This window comes from Ursus americanus, chromosome 29 (assembly GCF_024610735.1).
Source record: "Ursus americanus isolate L20-20 chromosome 29, mUrsAme1.1.p, whole genome shotgun sequence".
Classification (NCBI taxonomy): domain Eukaryota; kingdom Metazoa; phylum Chordata; class Mammalia; order Carnivora; family Ursidae; genus Ursus; species Ursus americanus.
Window position 1 is genome coordinate 7,928,659 of NC_142155.1, and position 23,778 is coordinate 7,952,436.

General features: G+C 37.9%; 1 protein-coding gene across 3 annotated transcripts in view; it reads left to right on the forward strand.

Moving 5' to 3' along the window:
* The window catches only part of IMPG1 (interphotoreceptor matrix proteoglycan 1), a 124,233-nt gene that overhangs the window by 49,992 nt on the left and 50,463 nt on the right, over window positions 1-23,778 (forward strand). For 2 of the 3 annotated variants that reach the window (XM_045803982.2, XM_045803993.2), the window contains 4 exons: window positions 3,400-3,420; window positions 4,809-5,056; window positions 6,439-6,515; window positions 7,424-7,502. In XM_045803982.2, coding sequence (XP_045659938.2) covers window positions 3,400-3,420; window positions 4,809-5,056; window positions 6,439-6,515; window positions 7,424-7,502 — 425 coding nt within the window. Of the gene's footprint in view, window positions 1-3,399; window positions 3,421-4,808; window positions 5,057-6,438; window positions 6,516-7,423; window positions 7,507-13,298; window positions 13,309-23,778 lie in introns of all 3 variants that reach the window. The other variant, XM_087856942.1, reaches the window with a different exon arrangement.

The following is a 23,778-nucleotide window of genomic DNA, read 5'->3' on the forward strand; positions in this document are numbered from 1 at the left end:
TCTGCATAGATGGCAAGGTCTTCTGGACAAGCCACTGCAGCTAAAGAGCAGATGTTTCATTTAAAGCTGAAGGAAATGATACGAACAGTCCTCTTGCGGAATGTTCAAATTGCTCGTTATGCCCTCCCTTCAAATGAATGAAAAACTAATAATAAAAAAAAAATCTATTTCAGAAGAAAATGAAAATGTTAGGATGATGAAATTTCACAAGGTAAAAAAGGTATATCCACTGAAGCTGCATCTTTCCCATGTGTTTCTCTCTGTAAAACTTTATTCTTAATTCTGCCAAAGATGCTTATAAAGTAAATTTGACCATATATTCCCAACGATTTCCATTATGGAATGAATATTTAGTCTCCCAGAAAACATTTTGACCCGGAATACTATAAACAATATGCTTATGAGTGTGGCAAGGTTTTAATCATAATTAGCAATGCTCAGAATATTGTAAAGTAAATTTAGTATGAAGGAAATTGCTTTCTCATGGAGCCGGATCCCCTAAAACCCTACGAATCTCCTGATACTGTCTTTATGTCAGCTCATTTGGATAAAACCTGATCTACAGTTTAATAAGTACGTTTTTTATTAGTGACCTCATTTGATTCTCCCAACACACCTGGGAAGTTGTGAGGACAGATATTTATCAACACAACTATAAGGGCGAACAGAAAAAGATCCACTTTAAATACTGCTTTATCTCTTATAGCGAATATGGGAAACTATTAACATCATTTAATCTAATTGGAGGGTATACTCTTTCAAAGACTAGTTCATAAATGTCCATAGCAGCTTTATTTGGAATAGCTGAGGACTGGAAACAACCCAAATGTCCATCAACAGAGCAATAGATAGCACAAATTGTGGAATATTGTTACCATAGACTACTACTCAGCAGAGGAAGGATTAGAATATACAACAATTAGAATATACAACAATATGGGTTCATCTCAAAATGCCTATGTTGAGTGAAAGAAGCCAGAGGAAAAGGAAAGTATTATGATTCCACTTATATGTAACTCTAGAACACACAAACTAATCTGTAAGGACAGAAAACAGATCAGTAGTTGCTTGGGGAGGGTCAGACAGAAAGGATGGGAGGGAAGGGTTTCAAAGGGGCATGAGTAAAACTTTGGGAGGAATTAATTTGATTGTGGTAATGGTTGCACAGGTGTATAGTGTCAAACTTACCAAACTGTACACCTTCAACATGTCCGGTTTATTTCATGACAATTATATTTCAATGCAATATTTTTTTTAATTAGCAGGACCACGGTGTCGGCTCACGGAGCCCTACCTCTCACCAAACTATAAGTCACTGCTGAAAGAAGCAAGAGGCAGGCCCTAAATGAATGTCTAGTTGGTACAGAAGTCCCTCCCACAGAGCATCCCCAGTGAGTGGTCATAGATTCTCCCCTGCTTCTACAGAAGCAAAGTAGTAGCGACATCTATTTCAGTCATATTTTATCAAGGGATAAAAGTTAAAAGAATTCATACTCCAGGCAGAAAGAACAGCAGCACAAATCCCATCACATGTATAGAGTGTCTTTGTCAACAAAGATCATCTGAAATGTAAAATGAGAAACCTGAATATAGATTCTAAACTAAATTCATATATATGCCCAGAGAAGTCCAAAATATTTGTCAGTTTGATGACCAAATGGCCTCTTTAGAGGCTTAAGCAGGTAGTGGCAAGGCAAAGGGGTCCAGGCTTGAAGTCAAGCAGGACAGGGTTTGAATCCTGGCTCTACCACCTTTCAGCTAACAACTTCCTCTGTGTGTGTGTGTGTGTGTGTTCCTTTTTCTGTAAAATGGGGATTGTGTTGTTGAAAAGATTAAATGAGGATGCATATAAACTGCCTGGTGCGGACCACCCGCTCAGTAAACAGGTGTTTATTTTTCTTGCAACCTGTTCCGTGATGAATTATACCATTCCCTCAAGGCTTACTGATTAAGGCAATTTGAAAAATAATCAGTCAACAAAACACCAGTTCCAGTGTCCAATCTCAGATAAATTACCTGCAGGATTAAATTAATCATTTAATGCTACTCAGAGGGTGAAAAATTCATTTATAAAATACTTTCTTTAAAAACTTCCTGGCACCAGCACCACCCAAAATGTAAGATGCAAATGTGTATTTGCCACCTCTTTGGGAAGAATATGAAGAAATCAAAGAGTTTTCAAAGAGAACCAAAAGTACATGTTGAACACTACATCTGAGACAAACGATGTACTATATGTTGGCTAATTGAATTTAAGTAAAAAATAAAAATAAAAACTATATACAATCTTTGAACTAAGATTGAATCCTATTCAGAAACATCATATAATTCTGTTTACTTCCTGAGATTCATATGGCTCTCAAAATCCCCATCCATATTCTGATGGCAGTTTATGTATTTCCCTCAAAGCTCTGGGCAGACATGGGAGACAATGGAAAGAAATCTGTCTCTCTGGGGCACCTGGGTGGCTCAGTCGTTAAGCATCTGCCTTCAGCTCAGGGCGTGATCCCAGGGTCCTGGGATCAAGCCCCACATCAGGCTCCTCCGCTGGGAGCCTGCTTCTTCCTCTCCCACTCCCCCTGCTTGTGTTCCCTCTCTCACTGGCTGTCTCTCTCTCTCTGTGAAATAAATAAATAAAATCTTTTTTTTAATAATATTTTTATTATATTATGTTAGTCACCATACAGTGCATCCCTAGTTTTTGATGTAAAATTCCATGATTCATTACTTGCATGTAACACCCAGTGCACCATGCAATATGTGCCCTCCTTAATACCCATCACCAGCCTATCCCAATCGCCTGCCCCACTCCCCTCTGAAGCCCTCAGTTTCTTTCCCAGAGTCCATAGTCTCTCATGGTTCATTCCCCCTTCTGTTTACCCACCCCCTTTCTTCTTCCCTTTCTTCTCCTACTGATCTTCCTACTTCTTGTGTTCCATAAATGAGTGAAACCATATGATAATTGTCTTTCTCTGCTTGACTTATTTCGCTTAGCATTATCTCCTCCAGTCCCGTCCATGTTGCAGCAAATGTTGAGAAATCGTTCTTTTTGATGGCTGAGTAATATTCCATTGTATATATGGACCACATCTTCTTAATCCAGTCATCTGTTGAAGGGCATCTCTGCTCCTTCCACAGTTTAGCTATTGTGGACAATGCTGCTATGAACATTGGGGTGCATATGGCCCTTCTCTTCACTACGTCTGTATCTTTGGGGTAAATACCCAGTAGTACAATTGCAATCTTAAAAAAAAAAAAAAAGAAAGAAAGAAATCTCTCTCTCTCTCTCTCTCTCTTTCTCTCTCTCTTGTATTTGAAATGATTCAGTAAATATCTTAATAAATTTAATAAAAAATTCTTTCTTTCTTGCATGTTCCCATTGCATATGATGAAATGAAGACCAAAGAAAGGAAGAGATGGGTAATTTGGACTTTTCTATTGTTTTGAAATATAGTACCTTTTCCCCCACAAATTTATATGCTGATCTTTTACAAATAATTTTTATATATGAAGTCTGGCATTAGCCAATGGCTTTTTATTGGTGTCTTATTTAAATGAGAGTAATTGATCACTTACTCAGTAGTAGAAAAAAACTCAAGTCAAAATCACTACATTAGATAAGTATGTAAACAATGATTTGATCAGTGAAAGTGTATTCTGAAAAATTCAAAATCTAATTAGAAAAACATAAAAACACATTTCTGTGAGGCAAGCATGCTTTAACAATTTCTTAAATATCATTTGTGATGGGAAATTGTCTGTCCGAATGCACACTTGTACAAGCAGCCAACCTAAGTCTGTAATAAAGAAGAGAAACTAATTTGCTCCTTGGTTCCAAGGTCAGTTTGAATTGGGACAGAGCCCACTATACCTTGGAGAGCTCAGTAATAAGAATCCAGCTTTGGCTTCTCTAATCGACTAGTGAAATAATGAACTGTAGACTCTGACTGATAGTGTGGCCCAAAGAACTGCCAGGAGTACACATGATCAGTTCTGGAGGCTTTAAAACACTTTTGCATCCCTCTGTGTGGATTTATGGCATAAACTAAAAGGTAACCTGATCCTAGAGGAAAGAGTTATAGAGAATCCAATTTCATTTTTATATGCAAAAAGGCATCAAGTCAATAAATATGATAATAAATATGGTTAATTATATACTACTTCCCTTTCTCTTTCTCACACCTTTCTTTTAAGATGTTATCTTAAAAGCAGCTTGAGGGAAAAAATTATGTTTGATTTAGAATTTTGTTTTTTAATTAAAAAATACTTCTTGAAAGACGTAGAAGAGAAATAACCTTAAGAAATAAAGCTTTGACTTGGTTACAATATGTACATACTTCTGTCTCCCTGCTGTATCCTATGCTGCTCTTTCATAGACCCCCCTAAAGAAGGCTATTTGTAGAAGAAAAGGACGATTCATCCTTCTTGCTGATTGGCACTTCATGACTTTACTTATAAGGCCCCCCAAAACACTGGTGAATAATAGCAACTCTTGACAATTAATACTTTTTCATAAAGAATAAAGTAAAAATCTTGATTCAGTCACTTCATTCAGTTGGTAGCCAGTCTTCAAGCTGGACTTAACCCCCATCTTGTCATTCTATCTAACAACTAAAATATATGTCAGTTCTTCTTCCACATTTCAAATTTCTGATAAACATTTAAACTAGTTTTGAAGTGGGATATTCTTTAAAAGCCCATCAGAAAAGAAGATGAAGCTGTCTGGAATCTTTATAGCAACATAATGACTCTCTTTACAAGGCATATAACAATGGGTTTGGGTGGAATGTGTCCTCTGCCATCTACAGTTCAAGCTCCACAGAGACACGACTTATGGCCATCTTTAAGAGAGACGGTGCAGAAGTAAAAAGCCCTGCAAGTGACCTCCTGTCTTTTGATTCCAACAAAATTGAAAGTGAAGGAGTTCCTCATGGAATGATGGAGGAGGACAAACAACCAGAAATCTATCTCACAGCTTTAGACCTCAAAGAGCTGATCAGCCAAGCACTAAAGGAAGACAAATCCTTGGATGTGGAAACAATTCAGTTCATTGATGGTCAGTTGGTGATTTCATAGTTCTGGTTTTATTCTCATTCCGACAGTGATATTAGGAGGTGAGAATGTCTAATGGTCACTGTCATTTCAACTTGGGCCTTATAGAGTCAGTCATTTCTGTGATAGACACATCATGAATGGTATCATTTTTTTTCCCTCACTCCAACCTGTGTCTCATTGATGAGCCATTGGTGCTACTTCACATCAAGAATAGGTCTAGAAGAAGCCCAGAGTTTCAGTTCAGTAGTTAGCCATAGTCATCCAGGGGAGTCCAGGTGGAAAGAAGCACCCATGGACAGGTCTCTTCCATTGGCACAACCCAAACAGATTCCCTCACCTAGTAAATTGGTTGAGTCCCAGAAGGAAACAGATGGCCATTCAAACTGGGATAGCATGAGGAGAGTTTGATAAAGGGACTATTTACAAAGTTTGTCCTAATACACAGAAGAATAGGATAGTTCCCTGGTGCCAGAAGCAGCAAGGCCCCATTACTAACTCTAGGCATGAAGGGTTTGCCTAATGATCTAAGCCTGTCCAAGGCCAGAAAGCAAAAAGCCATTGATATAGTCCATATAAGTCAACCTCCTAGGGCAGAGATTAGCAGGGAGATGAGAAGAGAGTGGATCTAAAAAATTCAACAAGACCATCAGGCACACTCAGGATTCTCAGAGGGTACCTGGAGGGATCCAAGAGCCTAGAACTCCTCGTTATGCCCAGCACTCTTGGCACAATAGATAGAAACTAGAAATGCTCTTTTGTTTTAGTATGGCACGGCATGAAACTGGCATTTTCTGCCAGTACTATTTCTCTGGTTTACATAGTCAAACTCAACACTGGAAAACATCAAAAGGTCTCTTGGGACAACATGCAGGGCAAGAGAATATCCTAGGCAAGAAAAGGTGAGTTTCAGACTCAGAGCCCATCTGGTACTCTGGTTTGTCTCTGTTCAACCTTCTGGGATAGTCTGAGAATCAGGCTTCAAGGTGGAAGTAGGAGTCTGCGAATGGTCCTTGGTTCCAGTGTTTATTCTAGCCATTTCTTTTTGTTAGCTTCCTTATACCTTCATCCCCACTGACCTAGCCAATCAATTTGCCTGCCTGATCCAAATCTATACAATAAAACTAAGTACCCTAAAAATCCACTTGAATAACTGTTCTTATCACATAAACATACAAGATGTACCCCTTGCATCTGTCCTCCAGTATATCATTCACATCAATGACCATTAGTTTATGTGATGCTGATTTCTTAATGATTTGCTATACCAGTCCTTAAAAACTGATTATTGCCACATTTTTCAATTCTGACTGTTTTAGTGCCCAATCACAAAAGAAAAAAAGAAAAAAAAAGAGATACTCAAAACTTGTGATTTTTCATCTGCAGAATATTTTGGGTCATTGCCAGACTCCGATCCTGACTCCCACTCAGTGCTGCCTACACTTCTGGCTGATATCATAAAGGTAAGTGAGTTTGTTGTTCTTTTGTTCTTCAAATAGGAACAAAACCTCAAAAGCTTCCATCAAAAAAAAAAAATCAGTTTAAAGACTGAACAGAGCAAAATCTTCTTTGCAATGCTAATTATAATTTTTCTCTGTCTTACAGGCAGTACTTTGTTGCCCACTTCCAGTTTCTGTATTAATAAAATATGATACAACTTGCATTTCAAATACCCTAAAATTCTAAGTTTTCTTCAATGTTTTTAGATCTTTGTTTCAATTAGTGTCAGGATTTGCTGTTTTGACAAAACAAACACATGTTCATGAACTGAAAAGAATACTTAAAGCAGAATATATAATTTAATATTGACTTTTGGAAATAAATGTAAACATAAGCATACTTTATAAGCTTGTTCTTAAGTCTTAAGGTCTTACCTATATTTATTTATGAGGATTTGATAAGTATAATGTCTTCAAAATAAAATAATAAATTCTGTAATAATTTTTGTATTTCATTTAAAGCTATATCCACTTAATTTATGCCAAAAGTTCACTGGGATATTCACAAATGGAAGTGCTGACTAAGCTCTATTCCTTCTTTAAGTGAAGGAATCGATAAATTCAAATGTGGTGGACAATTCAAAGTATTTCAGTTATTAGTTAACCCTACCCAGGCAGACTCAGTTAGCCAAGAAGCCAATTTAATCATATTTTGCCGCTGTATCCATGCATGTTTTCCTTTCATGACAAATTTCTATATCAGAACCTATATCAGAATCCATAGTAGAAAAAAAAAAGAATCCATAGTAGATTCAATTCAACTACAAAATAATTTGCTTATATTTAAATAAAAAGAAAAATACAGAGTGTAGCCCTTCTCACATATAGGGAGATGTCACTTCTCAACATGTCTTTCTCAATTCATTCTTCAGGATGCTACTTTGAGTCCAGAACTTCCTTTTGGTCAATCCAGGCCTGAGACAGTGGACAGAACAGGACACAGTATACCTGGTGAGTTTTTTACCACAAAGTCTATGTTAGCTGACTACATCCCCTATGAGGAATCCATCTATGATACTACCTCAAAGACTAGCGGTGGTAAAGTCATTCTCAATTCAGGTTTCCTCACACCAACATTTCCAACTGAAGAGCAAGCCATTGAATCACCCTCTTCTGAAGAGGAGGACACCCTCAGTGTCCTTCCCTCGGCTCTCAGCCCTAGGCCCACAGAGAGCACTGACACCCCTTTCCTGATAGAACTGGTGAAACAAGATGAAACCAAAGCAGTACCAACTGCTGCCCACACAGAAAAGTCATCTCTACAAGGCTTCGAAACTGAGAGTCCATCAGGACAAGGTAAGTCATAAGGGATAAGGGACTATGGCAACACAGTATTGGGCCTTTAGAGTCAATATATGTATTCTGTTCACCACGTACTGGCCTAACCATTCATACCATCTGTTCTGCTACATATGTTTCCTTAGTGCCGATTAGTTCATGTGTAATTGAAAAGTAAGGATGTCAGTAAACATTCAAATCCTCTAGGTTCACTTTTGAATTTCCAGAACTGTTCATTCTTGAGGCAATAGGGTTCAACTTTATCACAGTTAAAAAGGAATTTTAGCAATTTATGAAGACTTTAAGAAAAAAAATTAAAATTCTGCAGCAGAGTCTTTTTTTAGTGCAAGAAGGAGCTGATTTAGTGGCTTCAAGAACCCCTATGCTTTCCACTGGTGAAACTGTACATAAAAATGTCCTTAAGGAAACATGAACCCCAGGATATACGGCTGATAAGGATGAACTGTGATTCTAAGTGCAAAGGACACAGGAGATTTGTTAGAGCTGATTTCTTTTAATTTTTTTAATTCTTTTTAAATTTTATATTTTTAATTCAAGTATAATTAGCATACGGTGTTACATTAGTTCCAAGTGTACAATATAATGATTCAACAATTCTATACATTTCTCAGTGCTCATCAAGATAAATGTACTCTTAATCCCCATTTTCTATTTCACCCATCTTCCCATGCATCTCCTATCTGGTAACTAACGTTTTTTCCTCTATGTTTGAGAGCCTATTTTTTTGTTTGTCTCTTTTTTTCCTTTGTTCATTTCCTGTTTCTTAAATTCCACATAAGAGCTAAATCATATGGCATTTATCTTTCTCTGATTTATTTCACTTAGCATTATACAGTCTAGGTTCATCTATGTTATTGCAAATGGCAAGGTTTCATTCTTTTTTAAGACTGAATAATATTCCAGTGTGTGTGTGTGTGTGTGTGTGTGTGTGTGTGTGTGTATACCGTATCTTCTTTATGCATTCATCTATCAGTGGACACTTGAGTTACTTCCATATCTTGGCTATTGTAAATAATGCTTCAATAAACATGGGGTTGCATGTATCTTTTCAAATTAGTGTTTCCATTTTCTTTGGGTAAATACCCAGTAATGGAATTATTGAATCATATGGTAATTCTATTTTTAATTTTTTGAGGAAACTAGTGTTTTCCACAGTGGCTGCACCAGTTTACATACCCACGAACAGTGCACAAGGGTTCCTTTTTTCTCCACATCTTCTCCAACACTTGTTATTTCTTGTGTTTTTTATTTTAGCCATTCTGATTGGCATTCAAGTGATATCTCATGGTGGTTTTAATTTGCATTTCTTTCATCATTAGTGACGTTGAGCAACTTTTAATGTATCTGTTTGCCACCTGTATGTCTTCTTTGGAAGAGTATCTATTCAGGTCCTCTCCATTTTTTAATTGGATTATTTGGGGTTTCGGGGGGTTGAGTTGTGTAAGTTCTTTATGTATGTTGGATATTAACCCCCTATCAGATACAGTATTTGCAAATATCTTCTCCCATTCAGTAGGCTGCCTTTTTGTTTTGTTGATGCTTTTCTTCTTTGTGCAAAAGCTTTTTATTTTGGTATACTCCCAATAGTTTAATTTTGGTTTTGTTTCCCTTGCCAGAGGACACATATCTAGAAAAATATTTCTATAGCTGTTGTCAAAGAAATTACTAGGTATGGTTGATGTTTTTAATAAGATTGTTACTGTTTTAGGTAGGGCTCTCTTTAAAAATTCTACAGGTTTTGAGTGGTCTACTTTAGTCCTACTTTCCTCATAAATCCTGTGTGCAAGTAGAATGCAATTTTATGGAATACAAGTTTTTTCTCAAATATATATATGGCATGAAAGCAGAACCACCTATAAAGATTATGTTTGGCTTACATGATTGCCAGTGAATAAATTTTAACTGCATGGTACAGTTACCTATTTCTGCACTAGAAACCATTCTCAAAGTTTGTGGCTTAAAACAGCAATCATTTATTTTGCCCATAAGCCTGAAATTTGGGAAGGGATCAGTGAGGACAGCCTTGCTCTGCCCCATATTATGTCACCTAGAATATCTCAAGCCAACAGGTGTTGAAATCTTTTCTCCAAATGGTTTACTCACATGGCTGGCAATTCAGTGCTGAACCACAGCTGTTGGCTAGTGAAGATGGGGGGAACTCATTTCTTTTCTATATAGGTCTCTTTAACAGGGCTACTTGGGCATCCTTAAAACATGGCAGCAATAGATTTAAAGAGTCAGTATTGCAAGAGCCAGAAGGTGGAAGCTGTCAATCTCTTAGCAGCTCAGAAACAGTGTCACTTCCTCACATTCTAATGGCTAGACAACCACAGAGCTCATCTCAATTCAGGAAGAGGGAACATAGACCTTATCTCTAGATAGGAGAAGTATCAAAAACTTTGCGGCCATTTATAATCCACTACAATCCACATCAACCACTATTTTGACTTTCAAATTATTTAAAAGTTGGTTGTAGGGGTGCCTGTGTGGCTCAGTCAGTTAAGAGTCTGACTTCATTTTGGCTCAACTCATGATCTCAGGGTCCTGGAATGGAGCCCCACTCTGGGCTCCACACTCAGTGGGGGAGTCTGCTTGAGGATTTCTTTCCCTCTCTCTCTGCCCCTCTCCATACATTTTCTCTCTCTCTTTCTCTCTGTCACGCTCACTAAAATAAATAAATAAATCATTTAAAAATTTTTTTTAAATAAAAAAAATTAAGTTGGCTGTATAAAACAAAGCAAACCTTTTTGGTAAAACTATTGATAGTAAATGCTCACTGGATTCCTTTCTTTCATTATATCATAAAACTTTATTAAAGATCAGCATTTCAGGTAGATTAATAAAAATGATACTATATCTATGATGAGTGTGTTACTGTATTTTCAAAATTGCTTTACTGTTCTCATTATATTTATACATTCCTTCCACTCAAGATTATACTTTAGAACACTAAAGCTGGAAGGAATCTTAGACGTAATCTGTTAAGCTACTGCGCTTCATGGATAAGAAAATCAAGGCTAGAAATGTGAAGTGTCTTGCTCAAGGTCACACCATAGCTGATTGGAAAGCCAGGACCATCTGTCAAGTTTCCTCCACCCACTAAGTTATGTTTGGCTTAACTACCCCATCATTAAAAAAATATATTCCCTCAAACTTGCTTTGCCTTCAAACCACAGCTTCTTTTCTCTATTTCATTACACTGTGATTTTTTTTTAAGTTTCACCAAGGTTTCACCTCTAACCATACATTACAGGGACACAATTTTCACAAAAATCACAGATGGCTTCCTAATTAATCCATTTAGCAGCCTCATTTCCATCTTTATTTTACTTGATCTTCCTGGCAAGGGCTCCTGTCGACCACTCCCTTCTTGAAACTCCTTCTTCGTTTGGTTTCCACAAAATAACTTCTTGATTCTTCTCATTATTTTCTGACTCCTCCTCTTCAGGCTCCTGCACTGGAGCTTATTGTTAGATTTTTTAATAATTTTTTTTACTAAAATCCTGCCTCATTCAAAAAAAGATTTATGATGATTTACAGACATGCAGGAAATGCAATAAGATTTTAAAGAATTGAAAAAAATAGAAGAAAAGAGAAAGCAAAAAAAGTCAGATGACTCTTGAAGTAATAAAGCAATTTTGGAACTAGATAGAGGTGGTATTTGCACAACATTGTGAATTTCCTAACTCACAATTACTGAATCGTTCACTTTAAAATTTTATCTTATGTTTCACCTCAATAATTTGTTTTTTAAATCAGATGACTCTGTAGGGAAAATTGTATACAAAATAAACATTATATAGTTCTTTAAGTTTGCTTTGGGTGGCTTGTGAATTTGCCTCTGAGTTTCTTAGCACTTGCTTCACTGGAGGGGCGTGATGAATGCCAAAGCCCAGTTCATTACTGCAGTTCTATGAGGGGCTAGGTTCTGACAGCCTGCCTTAAGTCAAGGATTGATTTTAGAGTATCCAGAGGAATGAATATGCTGCATAACTTTTAGTCAATGCTCCATAAATAAAAATTATATCTCATAACTCAGCTTTTGATTAGTATTGACCAAGAAGCCCTGCATTTGCTGACATAGGCCTAGAGTGCAAATATTCTATGTTGCCAATTAAAGCCAGACCCATATGCTTTCATCATCAGCCCAGCTGGGGAGAGAAATGCCATGTCTTAATGAAAAATGAAGACCCTAACTAATAAGTATCCTAATAAAAGGGCTTTTTACTTATATACCTGGAAATGAGGGGAGGAGAACACAAGCATTCTAGACAAGACCAAAACTTCCCTCCCTCATAAGACAGTTCTGGGTCTTTCCCATGCACAGGTAAAATGACAACCAGAACTCCAAAGTTCCTACACCATGGTATTACTGAGATAAATTTAGCCTAGAAAATTTTTAAGGTTAGTGTCACCAAACACCCACCAAGCCATTAAAATCTCGATAAAGCACTCATAGAAATCTCTCAGTTTAAGCAGTTTGACTTAGTAGTTAATCCCTTAAGATAAAGTACTTGCAAAATATGCCTCTAGAACACTAAATGAATTGGAATCTTGTATAAAATTCTGAGATCTTCTATTATTAACATTTTTGGGAGGTAGTTGATCTTAAGCCATTCTTTCTTACAGAGCCAATTAACTGTTAAGATCACTCCTATTTCTTAAAATGAGAGTCATAAAATATTGGAGAAACTCAACATCATGTCTTCCTCATTACATGCATCAACTTGTTCAAAAATTTTGTCAATTTTTTTGTGGTTTGGTTTGGTTTGATTTCTTTTAGGTGTGTATAGGCAGCAATACATTTTTCTTTTCGCTCATTAGAATGATCATTTGATCTATCAAAAGAGAAGCTCTTTAGTGTTCTCCCTCCCAAATTAGAGGCTATTTTCACTTGCTAGACATTTCATTTAAGTTGTAAGCAATATTTAATATTAATATTTAATATTAATAAATTGCAATATTTTGAGTGGTGAAAAAGCAAACTCAGGCAGAGCTATTCTGATGTTAGACATTGTTTTGTCATTTATTCCACTGTATTTAGTCTGGGTTCTCCAGAGAAATATAACCAATAGGAGAGTTATATCTATTTCTGATTTTTTTTAAGAGAGAGAGGGAGAGAGAGAGAGCAAAAGAGAGGGAGGAGGAGGAGCAGAAGGAGAGAGAGAAAGAATCCCAAGCAGGCTCCATACCCCAGGACACAGCTTGACTGCAGGACTCAATCCTACAACCCTGAGATCACAACCTGAACTGAAATCAAGAGTTGGACATTGAAACTGACTGAGCCACCCAGGCATCCCTGTCTACATCTGATTTAATATTAGGACTTGGCTCATGTGGTTATGGAGGCTGAGAAGTCCCAATGTATAGTCAACAAGCCAGAGACCCACAAGACCCAATGGTGAAAGTTCCAGTCTAAGTCCAAAGGCAGGAAAACCAATGCCCCAGCTCAAGCACAGTCAAGCAGAGAGAATTCTCCCTTACTTAGCCTTCCGTTCTCTCCAGGCCTCCACCTGATTAGCTGAGGCCCATGTTAGGTAGGGCAATCTGCAATTTACTGCATCTACCTATTCAGATGTTAACTGCACCAAGAAATGCCCTCACAACTACATCCAGAATAATGTTTAACCAAATATCTGGGCACCCCATGGCCCAGTCAAGTTGACACATAAAATGAGCTATCACATCCCATCTAGGTAATACATTAAAATCACCACACATTTCCAGATTGTCTTAATCTTACCTCAGCATTTGACTCCATTGAAAGGAATCAGTGAGATGAGCTAAACTGAATGAAGTCAATAGAGAACACAGCTGCTAATGTTTCATGAGGTTAAGGATTCAGTCCGTCTCTATTTTGTGCGATACCATCAGCGTCCAGCCAAATGCTTGGTACATACTAGGCAAGCAATTAAAATTTGTTGAGTAATTGAAGGAGTAAAGAAATGAATTTTTATTATAATACCTCCATGAAAGTCAGATTTAATAGGAATGATTTGATTATTTCCTTTTTTGCCCTACCTACTAAGAAGCTCAGAGAGAGCCAATCCAATGATCCAGAAACAGTAATCTGCTATCTATTCTGGTCATACAACCCACCACTGCCAAAATATGTCATCCATATTCATGCTTTTGTGACTTTGCACAAATTATTTTCTCTCATGCCTATAATACCCTTCCTTTTCTTTAGCCTAATGAACTCCTACTCATGCTTTAAGTTCCAGCTAACATGCCACCTCCTCAGTGAAGCTTTCCCCAACTGCTCCCTGAAAGACTCATAATTACCATCTGTTTCCTGACTCCATAACAAAAAAGTATATATACCACCATCAAACATTTACCACTCTGTATTGAAATTATTAATATGCATGTCCGGTATCCCTTCAAGACTGAATTCCTAAAATGAAAGAACATGTTTTTAAAGAAAAACAAAACAAAACAAAACTCCTGCACGAAACACAGTGTGTGGCACATGATTAGGGTTTCGTAATTATTTGTCACTGTTGTCGACCTTAGTGAGTCTGTCACTGTTTTAAGTCTCAGACTGTAAACTCCTGGATGATGCGCCCCACCCTGTGTCAGTCCTCACGCAGATAGAGACAGACTGCCTCACATGGAAGGTGATGTAAGGTGCTATTCCTCACCGGCAAATACCTTTATCAAAAGAAGAGTGCTGAAGAACTTTAATCACCTCCACCACGTGTGATACATTAACTACCACACTGATTAATGTGCCGACATGAAGTGAAAGAAATACGCGATTGGCCATTCTGCTAACCAAAAACTTTTCATATCCTAACTCTTAACCATGAAGGTCTGGCAAAGATGTTATTTAAATTGCTCCACTTTAAGATGAAAGGACAATAGTAAGACTTGGAAAGATTTCTAAGAAAAACTCAGCTGAACTTTAAATCACTGTGGTCAATATTTTTGCCTTTTCTTCTTTGTACTTATAAATTGAGGATCAAACACTAAGTTTCCCTAACAGGAATAGGCTGCTGATAAAAATGGTTCAGAGAGATCTATGAGGAAAATAGCATCTGAAGGAAGGAAGGAATAGACATTCAGCTAAGGCTTGCAATTACACTTGGGCCATAGATACAATCTTCACAAGGCCCAGAGAAAGATGAAAAGTGAATTGAAGTCCTTCCAACTCTCTAATTTGGTCATTCTAGACTTTACCTAGATGTCAGGCAAGATAGTACTGTCCTTCAGAATTTAAGTTTGGGAAATTGAGTGGCCCTGCCCCAAATTTCGGCAATTCCCAAGAAAATCTGTGCTCTGACTTTCTGCCCCCTATGGAACTTCCCTGCTGCACAATGGTCAGCCTCTATTCTCTCAAAAAACCCCTCAGTGACCATTCTTTTTCTGGACTCTTCCCAGTTCTATTATGATCCTATTTTTTATGCAGAATAGTGTTCTGTTTAATCTTTCTAACATTTTACCAGACTGAGACCACGTTTCTAAGATAAATTCTGCCAATACTGCAAGAGCAAAAGCAGGTAGAAGCAGTTGCCATTAGAAATTGGATCTTTCCCTTCCTCCTGCCCTCACAGCCCTTCCCTTAAACACACTCACATACATATTTAGAGGATGGTAGGTACCAAGCAGCTTGCAGTAACTCTTGGCAACTTCATCTCACCTTAATGCCACTGTTTCTTCTTCTTTCTTCCTTCCCCGGGGGAGTTCTCTTTTTCCTCCATATCACTTAAGTCCGCTCTCTGGTTTTACCTCATTTGGCACTAGTACACATTGATTTTCTCCAAGGGCTCCATCTAGATTCCCTGAACATCTTTAGATGAGAGACTGGTCCAACACAGGTGAATTGCAGCGGCACTGTAGGCCACAGATCCAAGCAAACTCTTCATGGGCTAGTAAACCACAGAGTAAAAAAGATGTCAACAAGTTCACTTAGCTAGTAGTGGCTCTCTGGGATGCTGTGCTTATTTTATTCATTCAACAAATATTTTTGTTGTGCTTATTAGGTATGGAGATAAAAGAGTGGATAAAGCATACACTCCATGACTGTCATGGTTTGAGTCTCCCACAGAATAGATTCTGAGATGAGGATTTGATTATAAGGGGGTGTTTTGGAGATGATCCCAGAAAACCCAGTAAAGGAACAGGGAACCAAAACAGGAAAGGGAGAGAAACCAATATAGCCAATTAGCTTTGTGACCACTGGAGTTCCTCTGTGGTGTGCTGGTGAATGTTCAACAACCAATCCGAAACAAAAAAACAAAAAAGTGTGATACATATGCATACAAAAGTTTATTATAATATTTTGCTGATACAAAGGATATGTAGTGCACAATTTATAAATAATATGTATATTCTTTATTTTCAATTCTATATAGCCAATTGATTGTCCTAAGGAAATAATATTTAAACTGAGATCTGAAGAACAAGAAGACAAAAACAAAAATGGGGGGGGGGATGGTGAAGAGTGTTTTGGACAGAGGGGAGTAGGGGAGGCTGGAAGTGGCATGGCATATTGAGGGAAAGTGAAGAAAGCCAACGTAGCTAGAGCACAAGGAGTCGGAGAGAGAAAACAGTGAAGCTCTAGAAACATAGAGTTTTATAAGTCCTGTTAATAATCATTAAAGGGTTTTAAGCAAAGGAGCGACATCAAATTTGAGCTTAAATAGATCTTACTGCATTGTGTAAAATTGGCTGGAGGTGGGAAAATGCAAGCAATCAATTAGAAGAGTCTTGACAACAATCTGGGCTAGAAATGTTGATAGCTTGGACTTGAGTGATAGAAGGGGAGATGAACAAAAGTGAATTGATTGAGTGGTATTTAAGAGGTAGAATCATTATGAAGAATTCTGAAGCCATGAATAGGTTCAGCAAGAAAGCCTGACCTGATTAACAAACAATGTCTGTTACAGGCTTATCAGTGGGAAGTAGTAATATACGTGTCTGCAGTGTCTGTAACAGGCTAGTGAACTGGTTTTGGCCATGCCTCTCAGATGTCCAAATATTTCCTTCCTGTTACCACTTTATGGTCGTCTGATTTGTGAGCACATCCTTGGAGATGCCAGCCTTTGTTGTTTCTCAGATCCTTGACATGGTCACTTTTATCACTTTCATACATTTTTGTTGGCTTAAATTTACATAATGAGGAAGATGGATATGTATCCATTATTATGGATCGATCAAATGCTTTTGATTGATCTGTCCAGTATTTTACAGAGAAAAGAAGAGGCCAATAAATATAAGAAAATGTGTTGCATAAATAAGTAAATGTAACGATTCATGAGGACTCGGGAATTCTCTTTATGACCTGCTTTAGGAAACTATTTCCACAATTACTTTACATCTATAGAGCTAGTAGCACCTATGAGGACTTGATCCCCCTATACATCCCAACTTAGAGCTTCCATTCTAACAACCCAGTGATTTTTGTTTGTTTGTTTTTTAATTTCAGTTTTTGGCATCTGTCCTATTTTTCACTTTTGGTTTAGCATCTGCATTCTATCCCTTCTCATTTCTTGGAGTGGCCACTAGCAAACCGCAGTTGTATTTGTATTTTACTCCATGTAGCTGAAATGTCAGCACCTCACCAGTGCCAGGAGAAGAGCATGCAGCAGCTCTTGGCTCAGCAAGAAGTGTGCCCCACACCACAGAGCACTATAGCCTCTTCACAGCTCATCTGGACTCCAGCTCTGTTCTGTTTCCTTTCACACTTGGTGCCACCAAAACAATGAGAACAAATTGTTGGGCTCTGGTTCCTGGATCATCCCTCAGCAGAAGACAACTCTAATGACAAGGAGAATGTCTCCGCATGAATAAGCCCTTAAATGAATTTCAAAATTAAGCCATTATGACAACTTTAATAGAAATCTTAACTTACGGGTGCCTGGGTGGCTCAGTGGGTTAAGCGTCTGACTCTTGATTTTGGCTCAGATCATGATTTCAGGGTTATGAAGTCAAGCCCCACATCAGGCTCCATGCTCAGTAGGAGTCTGCTTGAGACTGTCTCTCTCTCTCCCTCTGCCCCTTCCCGCCCCATGCTCACTCTCTGTCTCTCTCTCAAATAAATAAACCTTAAAAAAAAAAAAAAAGAAATCTTAACTTAAAAACCTATCACTCCAATTACATGTAGACAATAGAGAAAGTTTTCAGAAAGAAAGGTAAGACAAAATGAAGAAAGAGATTAAGGTGATATCGCATGGGGAAAATATTGAAGGAAATACACCTCCTTTGATAAAGCAATCCCATCTTTAGGATAAGAATGCACTGTCACATATGTCTGCAATGTTTCCAAGGCCAGATTTTGGGGTAAATTAAAGTTTCATGTTGGGAAACTCTTATTTACAACAATACCAGAACTTCAGCATGGTTCTCTCAAGCAGAGAGAACAGCTCTGAAAAAGAAAATTAAGTTCACACTAGACTACAGTGCACTTTCCATCTATCTTCTTTATTTAAGACCTACACATATGAAATAGGAATAATGTAAGATTTCACATATAAAATAGGAAAACTACTTAAAAATTCTTTCTATACTAGGCATATGTGTATAACTGTCTTAGGTCACAGGGGCAGAAAATCAGTGAGAAGCAGAGGCATCAAAGAAGGCACACGTGGAGCCGTAAGTGGGCCCAGAAGTTAACACAGGACTTTACTAAAGAAAAGGGAGATGATCCTCCAGGTAGAATAAATTTCATGAGAAAAAAAAAAAAAGCAGAGGCTGGAATATGATTCAGAGAAGAATACAGAGAAATAAGTAGATAAAGGAAATGTATAAGCAGGGCCTTACAAGTTAGAAAAAAGTTTCTTCTGAGTATTCAGGAAATAAAGAGGAATGATGAAAATGAGGCTTAGGAAAGTTAGTCTGGCCACAGCTTTTGGTGGATGAAAGTAGGATAGTGAGGGATTTTGTCCCATTTCTGATATAAAGTTTTGGAGCCAAGGACGAGGGTAGAAGCAGAGGAAGAAGGGAGGAAAGAAATGTTATACACAACTAATGAATCGTTGAACATTACATCAAAAACTAATGATGTATTATATGTTGGCTGATTGAACATAATAAAAAAGAAGAGATACAAAAGATATTATTTTTAAAAATGAAATGAAGTTTAAATATAACATAAAACACAATAAACCAGGGACTACTTTAGATGATGATGGATGGAGGAGAAGGATGGGTTGAAGAGTCTGGACCACCATTGGGTTGAACACCTCCATGGTCATCCATGTTATACACAAGGTACCAAATGTCTTCCTGCCCTAGAAGTTAAAGCCTAACACAAGAACAACACATTCTCTCTCTGCATGTTTCTCAGTATCTCTCTTCCCCCCCACTTTCTCTCCTTCTCTTTCTCTCTTTGAAAAATCAGCACAAGTCAGACAATAGGAGTTTTCTAATATGTATTAGGAAGCCCCTACTTAAGTGATTAGAATTTTACAAAGAGGTAAATTGAATTTTATATACAGGTAAGTTAAATGCTAAGTATGTGTATTAGGGTTCTCCAGAGAAACAGAACCAATAGGGAGGGTGTGTGTGTGTGTGTATGTGTGTGTAGAGAGAGAGAGAGAGAGTTATATGGAAACAGAGAGAGACTGAGATTTATTTTAAGGAATTGACTTATGCAGTTGTGGAGGCTGGCAAGGCTAAATCTACAGGATAGATGGGCTAGCTAGAGACCCAGGAAAGAAGCCTGCTTGCAGAATTTCCACTTCTTCTGAGGATGACAGGTTTTTTTGTTTTGTTTGTGTGTTTGTTTGTTTTTAATTAAGGACTTCAACTGGTTGAATGAAGCCCACACACAATGTAGAGGAAAATCTGCTTTACACAGAGTCTACTGATTGAAATGTTCATTTTACCTAAAAAAAAATACTTTCACAGAAACATCTAGAATAATTTTGAACCAAATATCTGGATACCATGCGTAGCCAACTTGACGCAAAATAAACCATCACAGTATGTCTTGAATAAGCTCTGCAGAGTAGGTAAAAAAAAAACAAAAAAAACAGAGGGTGCTTTATATATTAGATCCACAGGGAAAAAATGCAAAACCAGAACTAGAACAGGCAGAATCAGGTCATAATCAGACAATTTATCTGGTACAAAGAGAAAACAGGGTGGTCTGATTGAATACCCTTAATCATAATGTAAAGGATGTATGTCATTAGTTATGATAGGTAGTCAGTATTTGTGGAATTGGAAGGAGCCCATGGTAGAAGAAGGAGCAAGGAATACACACCCAACAGCTAGAAAGAAAGCTGTCCAGAAGAAAAGTCATGACAAAAGAGGAATGGGGTGACAAGGCTAGATGAACAAAATGGCATCTCACCGATCCCATAGTCATCCATTCCCATCATTTTTCACTTTCCAGCTTACTGAGATATGATGCATTTATAACTACAAGGATCTCTGTTTAGTGTGCTCTTATCTTGACTCATACAAGGTTATAGAAGGGAAGGCAAGTGATTCTGCCCCTCTTTTTCCTATGTTTACAGACACCATAAGGCACCAGTCATGGCCTCATAGTCATGGCCAAAATGATTTGAGACCAGAGAGTAACCAGGAGCAGACAAGGTCACTTCTGACACTATGGGGAAGGAATGTCACCTTGGGTCCTATTGTGGAGAATCACAGGTTTATAATATGATCAGTACTTTAGTCAAAGAAACAACACTTGCACTGAAGAAAAGTGACATATTAGCAATCCTAAAGTAGATATAGGAACAGCATTTATAAGGAGATTGAAGGACATGGATAGAAACTCTCATGAATAGTTTGTTGTTTGGTTTTTTGCTGTTTTTTTTAGTTTTTAAGGTTTTTTTTTTTTAAGACTTTATTTATTTATTTATTTGAGAGAGAGAGAGAGAGAGCAGATGCTTAACCAACTGAGCCACCCAGGAGCCCCGATTTAGTTTTTAAGTTTTAAGAAGATGAAACTGCATTTCTAAAAGTGTCAGTAGATACAAGTTACGTGCAGTGGTCAGTTTATAGAAGGAGCGTCTATACAGGTAACTGAGCAGACTTTTGTAATTGTCATGTCGTCCTGCTCAGTGACAGGTCCCGTCTTCCATCTGCCCTTAAAGATGTAAATCTCAGGAAAATGGGACCCTGATCTTTAAATAGATCCTATTCATCTCAGAAAAAAAAAAAATTAACATCTTTTGACCACTGAGTAAACCAAAAGATAAGAGGATTTTCAGTTTCTTCTACCTCTATTTTTCTAGCTTGGCAATGATAGAGGTAGAAAAACAACTCTCCGTTGCTAGTCGGCAAGTTCTTTGTATTGTCAGGTTAGGTAGAATCCTTGCCAGAGCGTGCATATTAGATTTATGCTATTTGGGATGTTGAAACAAGTGCTAATCCACAGGATTTTAATAAAGTGCTTACGAAATATCATCCAAAGTCAGCATTTACAACACTTAGCAAAATTTACTTATAGAGATGGAACAAATTAAAGCATTTGTAGAAAGATAAATAAATACATCTATTTGTATTTATCAATCCATTTGTTTGTTTTGAATGAGAATATGTTTAGAGTTTAGGAAAATCTATCTCTTTAGATTCTCCACCCAGACCTTCATTTTTGGAGGATGACAAATTTCCTGTTGATTAGAGTCTTTACATGAGAGTTTACCATTATTTTCATTAGGTCTTACAGTTGCATATTTGTGACATTCTCAAATGATCGTGCCGGAAATTTCTTCAGCTTTGAAAGTCAGAGTGACCCAAGGGTACTAAGCAAATGCTGTGTGCCACTTTTTGTTCTGAGCATCTTTTTGAATGTTAAGTTTAAAAAGCGGTAATTGGACACTATGCTTTACAATATTCAAGACACAGAGCAAGAAATATTACAGCTGGAAGACCTGGACAGTGGAGAGGAAGAGTAGGGCCAGGAGAAGGACAATGAGATAGGAAGAATACAACTTAAATAGCTAAAAGGGCCTTTTAATTGTTGGAAATATTTGTTTTCACCATTGGACCTGGAGGGCTGCAAGAGAGAAGCTGAATAAGAAATAAAACAGTAGTGGGAGGTTCTGGGCAGGAAGGGTGAAGCACCAGTACTGGGAATGCAGGGGCCTCCCGGAAGGGAAGCTGGGTTGCAGCTGAAGCATCTCCCTAGGGGAACTCATTCAAGAGGGCAATGCTTGATCAAGGACCTGGGGTGGGGAAGAGCACATCCTAGTTCAGGGAAAGGAGAAAAGTAGAAATAATTCAAGAAAGCAGATTCATCAGGTAAATTGAACAGAGGCGCTGACCCTGTGCTGAGTACCTGTAAATTGCTAGCTTTCTTATAAACTTTACTCATGATTCCCGTGTTGCCCTAAGTGGCTGAGTATTTGGAATGACTGCCCATGAAAGTGAGAGTAAGAATATTGAAGCCGACTGAAGTCCAGAAAGGATAGACCATACCCATATTCCCGGGGGATAATAGAGGGGTTAGATGGTGGGAGGCCCTTGCTGAGGGCCTGGCTGCATCTCGTCCAGGTGCATCTTTTCACTCAACACCTCTCCCAATGAGGGTTTTTCTTCTTTGGCAAAGGGGAAGTTCAGCATAACCACAGAAACTCAGGAGTACTGCAATACCTGGGCCCTGACTGCCTTAATATTCGTTATGGAAAATGGAACCTCTGCTTGGCATGACTCATGGAGAAGTGCCCTGAATTCCTAGCTAAAAAAAGAAAGAGAAAAAATGATTTTGAAAAAAACCTTTCTGAGATTTAATTATACATTAGAAGTCTTATTTCTGGAGCAATTTAATCCATTGCTTCATCATCTGCCAAAGACCCGAAACTCTCTTGTTTTCGTGAGTCTCATCTGATGTTTTGTAGGTTTGAAAGCTCGTTTTGTTTGTTTTCTTTTTGTATTTAAGTTTGCAGCCTCCACACACAAACTAATGAATTTCTGAATTCATTTCCCCTCAGGGAAGCCTCATTTTCTCTCCTCTTTGCTAACGTTGTTTCTTCCTCTTGCGAAGCACAAGCTGGACAAGAGATCCAGTGTGACATGGTATGCAGTTTATAGCAGCATCCCTGTGATGGTATCTTCCAACCCTTATTATTGACATCTACTTTGCTTGGCAATACTAAGTTATATTACAAGTGTCATTCTCTGGTACTCTGAGGCCATTTTTCCAATTTCAAATGTTCTTGGCAAACTCATGACCTACAATAAAATGTCTTTTTTTTTTTTTTTTTTTTAAGTAGGCTCCATGCCCAGTGTGGAACCCAACACGGGGCTTGAGCTCACGACACTGAGATCAAGACCTGAGCTGAGATCAAGAGCTAGATGTTTAACCGACTGAGCTACCCAGGTGCCCCTACAAAAAAGTATATGTATGATTTATGCAGATTCCCATATAGATCTGTGTCTTCAGTGGCCTCACCACCAAATCAAAGGCCATTTTCCCAGGATTTGATGGATCTAGTTTTTTTCCTCAGACTTTATTGTAATAATTATTAAGACCTCCAGTCTATACTGAATATCAGGACCCTAGAATCCTCTTCCATGAATTCCTGCAAGACTTGCCTGACCTTTTCTCTTTCTTCTTTCTCTCAAGCTAATCTCAACACCTGCTCTGTGCATGTATGTGTAGGGCCCAGGCAGGGCTGGTCTAAGGGACAGTGAGTAAGATATTAGTCTCAGGCACAAAATTTCAAGGAAAGCAAAAAAAAACTCAGTATTCAAGACCATATTTAAATGCAAGATTTCAGAAACTCGGGATAAATGCAAAGAAAGTCATGTACAAAATATCAGAATTTTAAAAATAAAGATAAACCATCATTTACTTTACAACCTGGCATTATTGTATGACGTGAACGATCGTTTCTAGCCTGCCCACTGTTCCTGCCTGCATGGCCCTTGTGTACTCCTTCAGGCAGGCTTTCAAGGGTTGACATGAGTATAAACAGATTGGAACAACACGGGGCTTCACACAGAGTCATGCTTTTGCATTGTT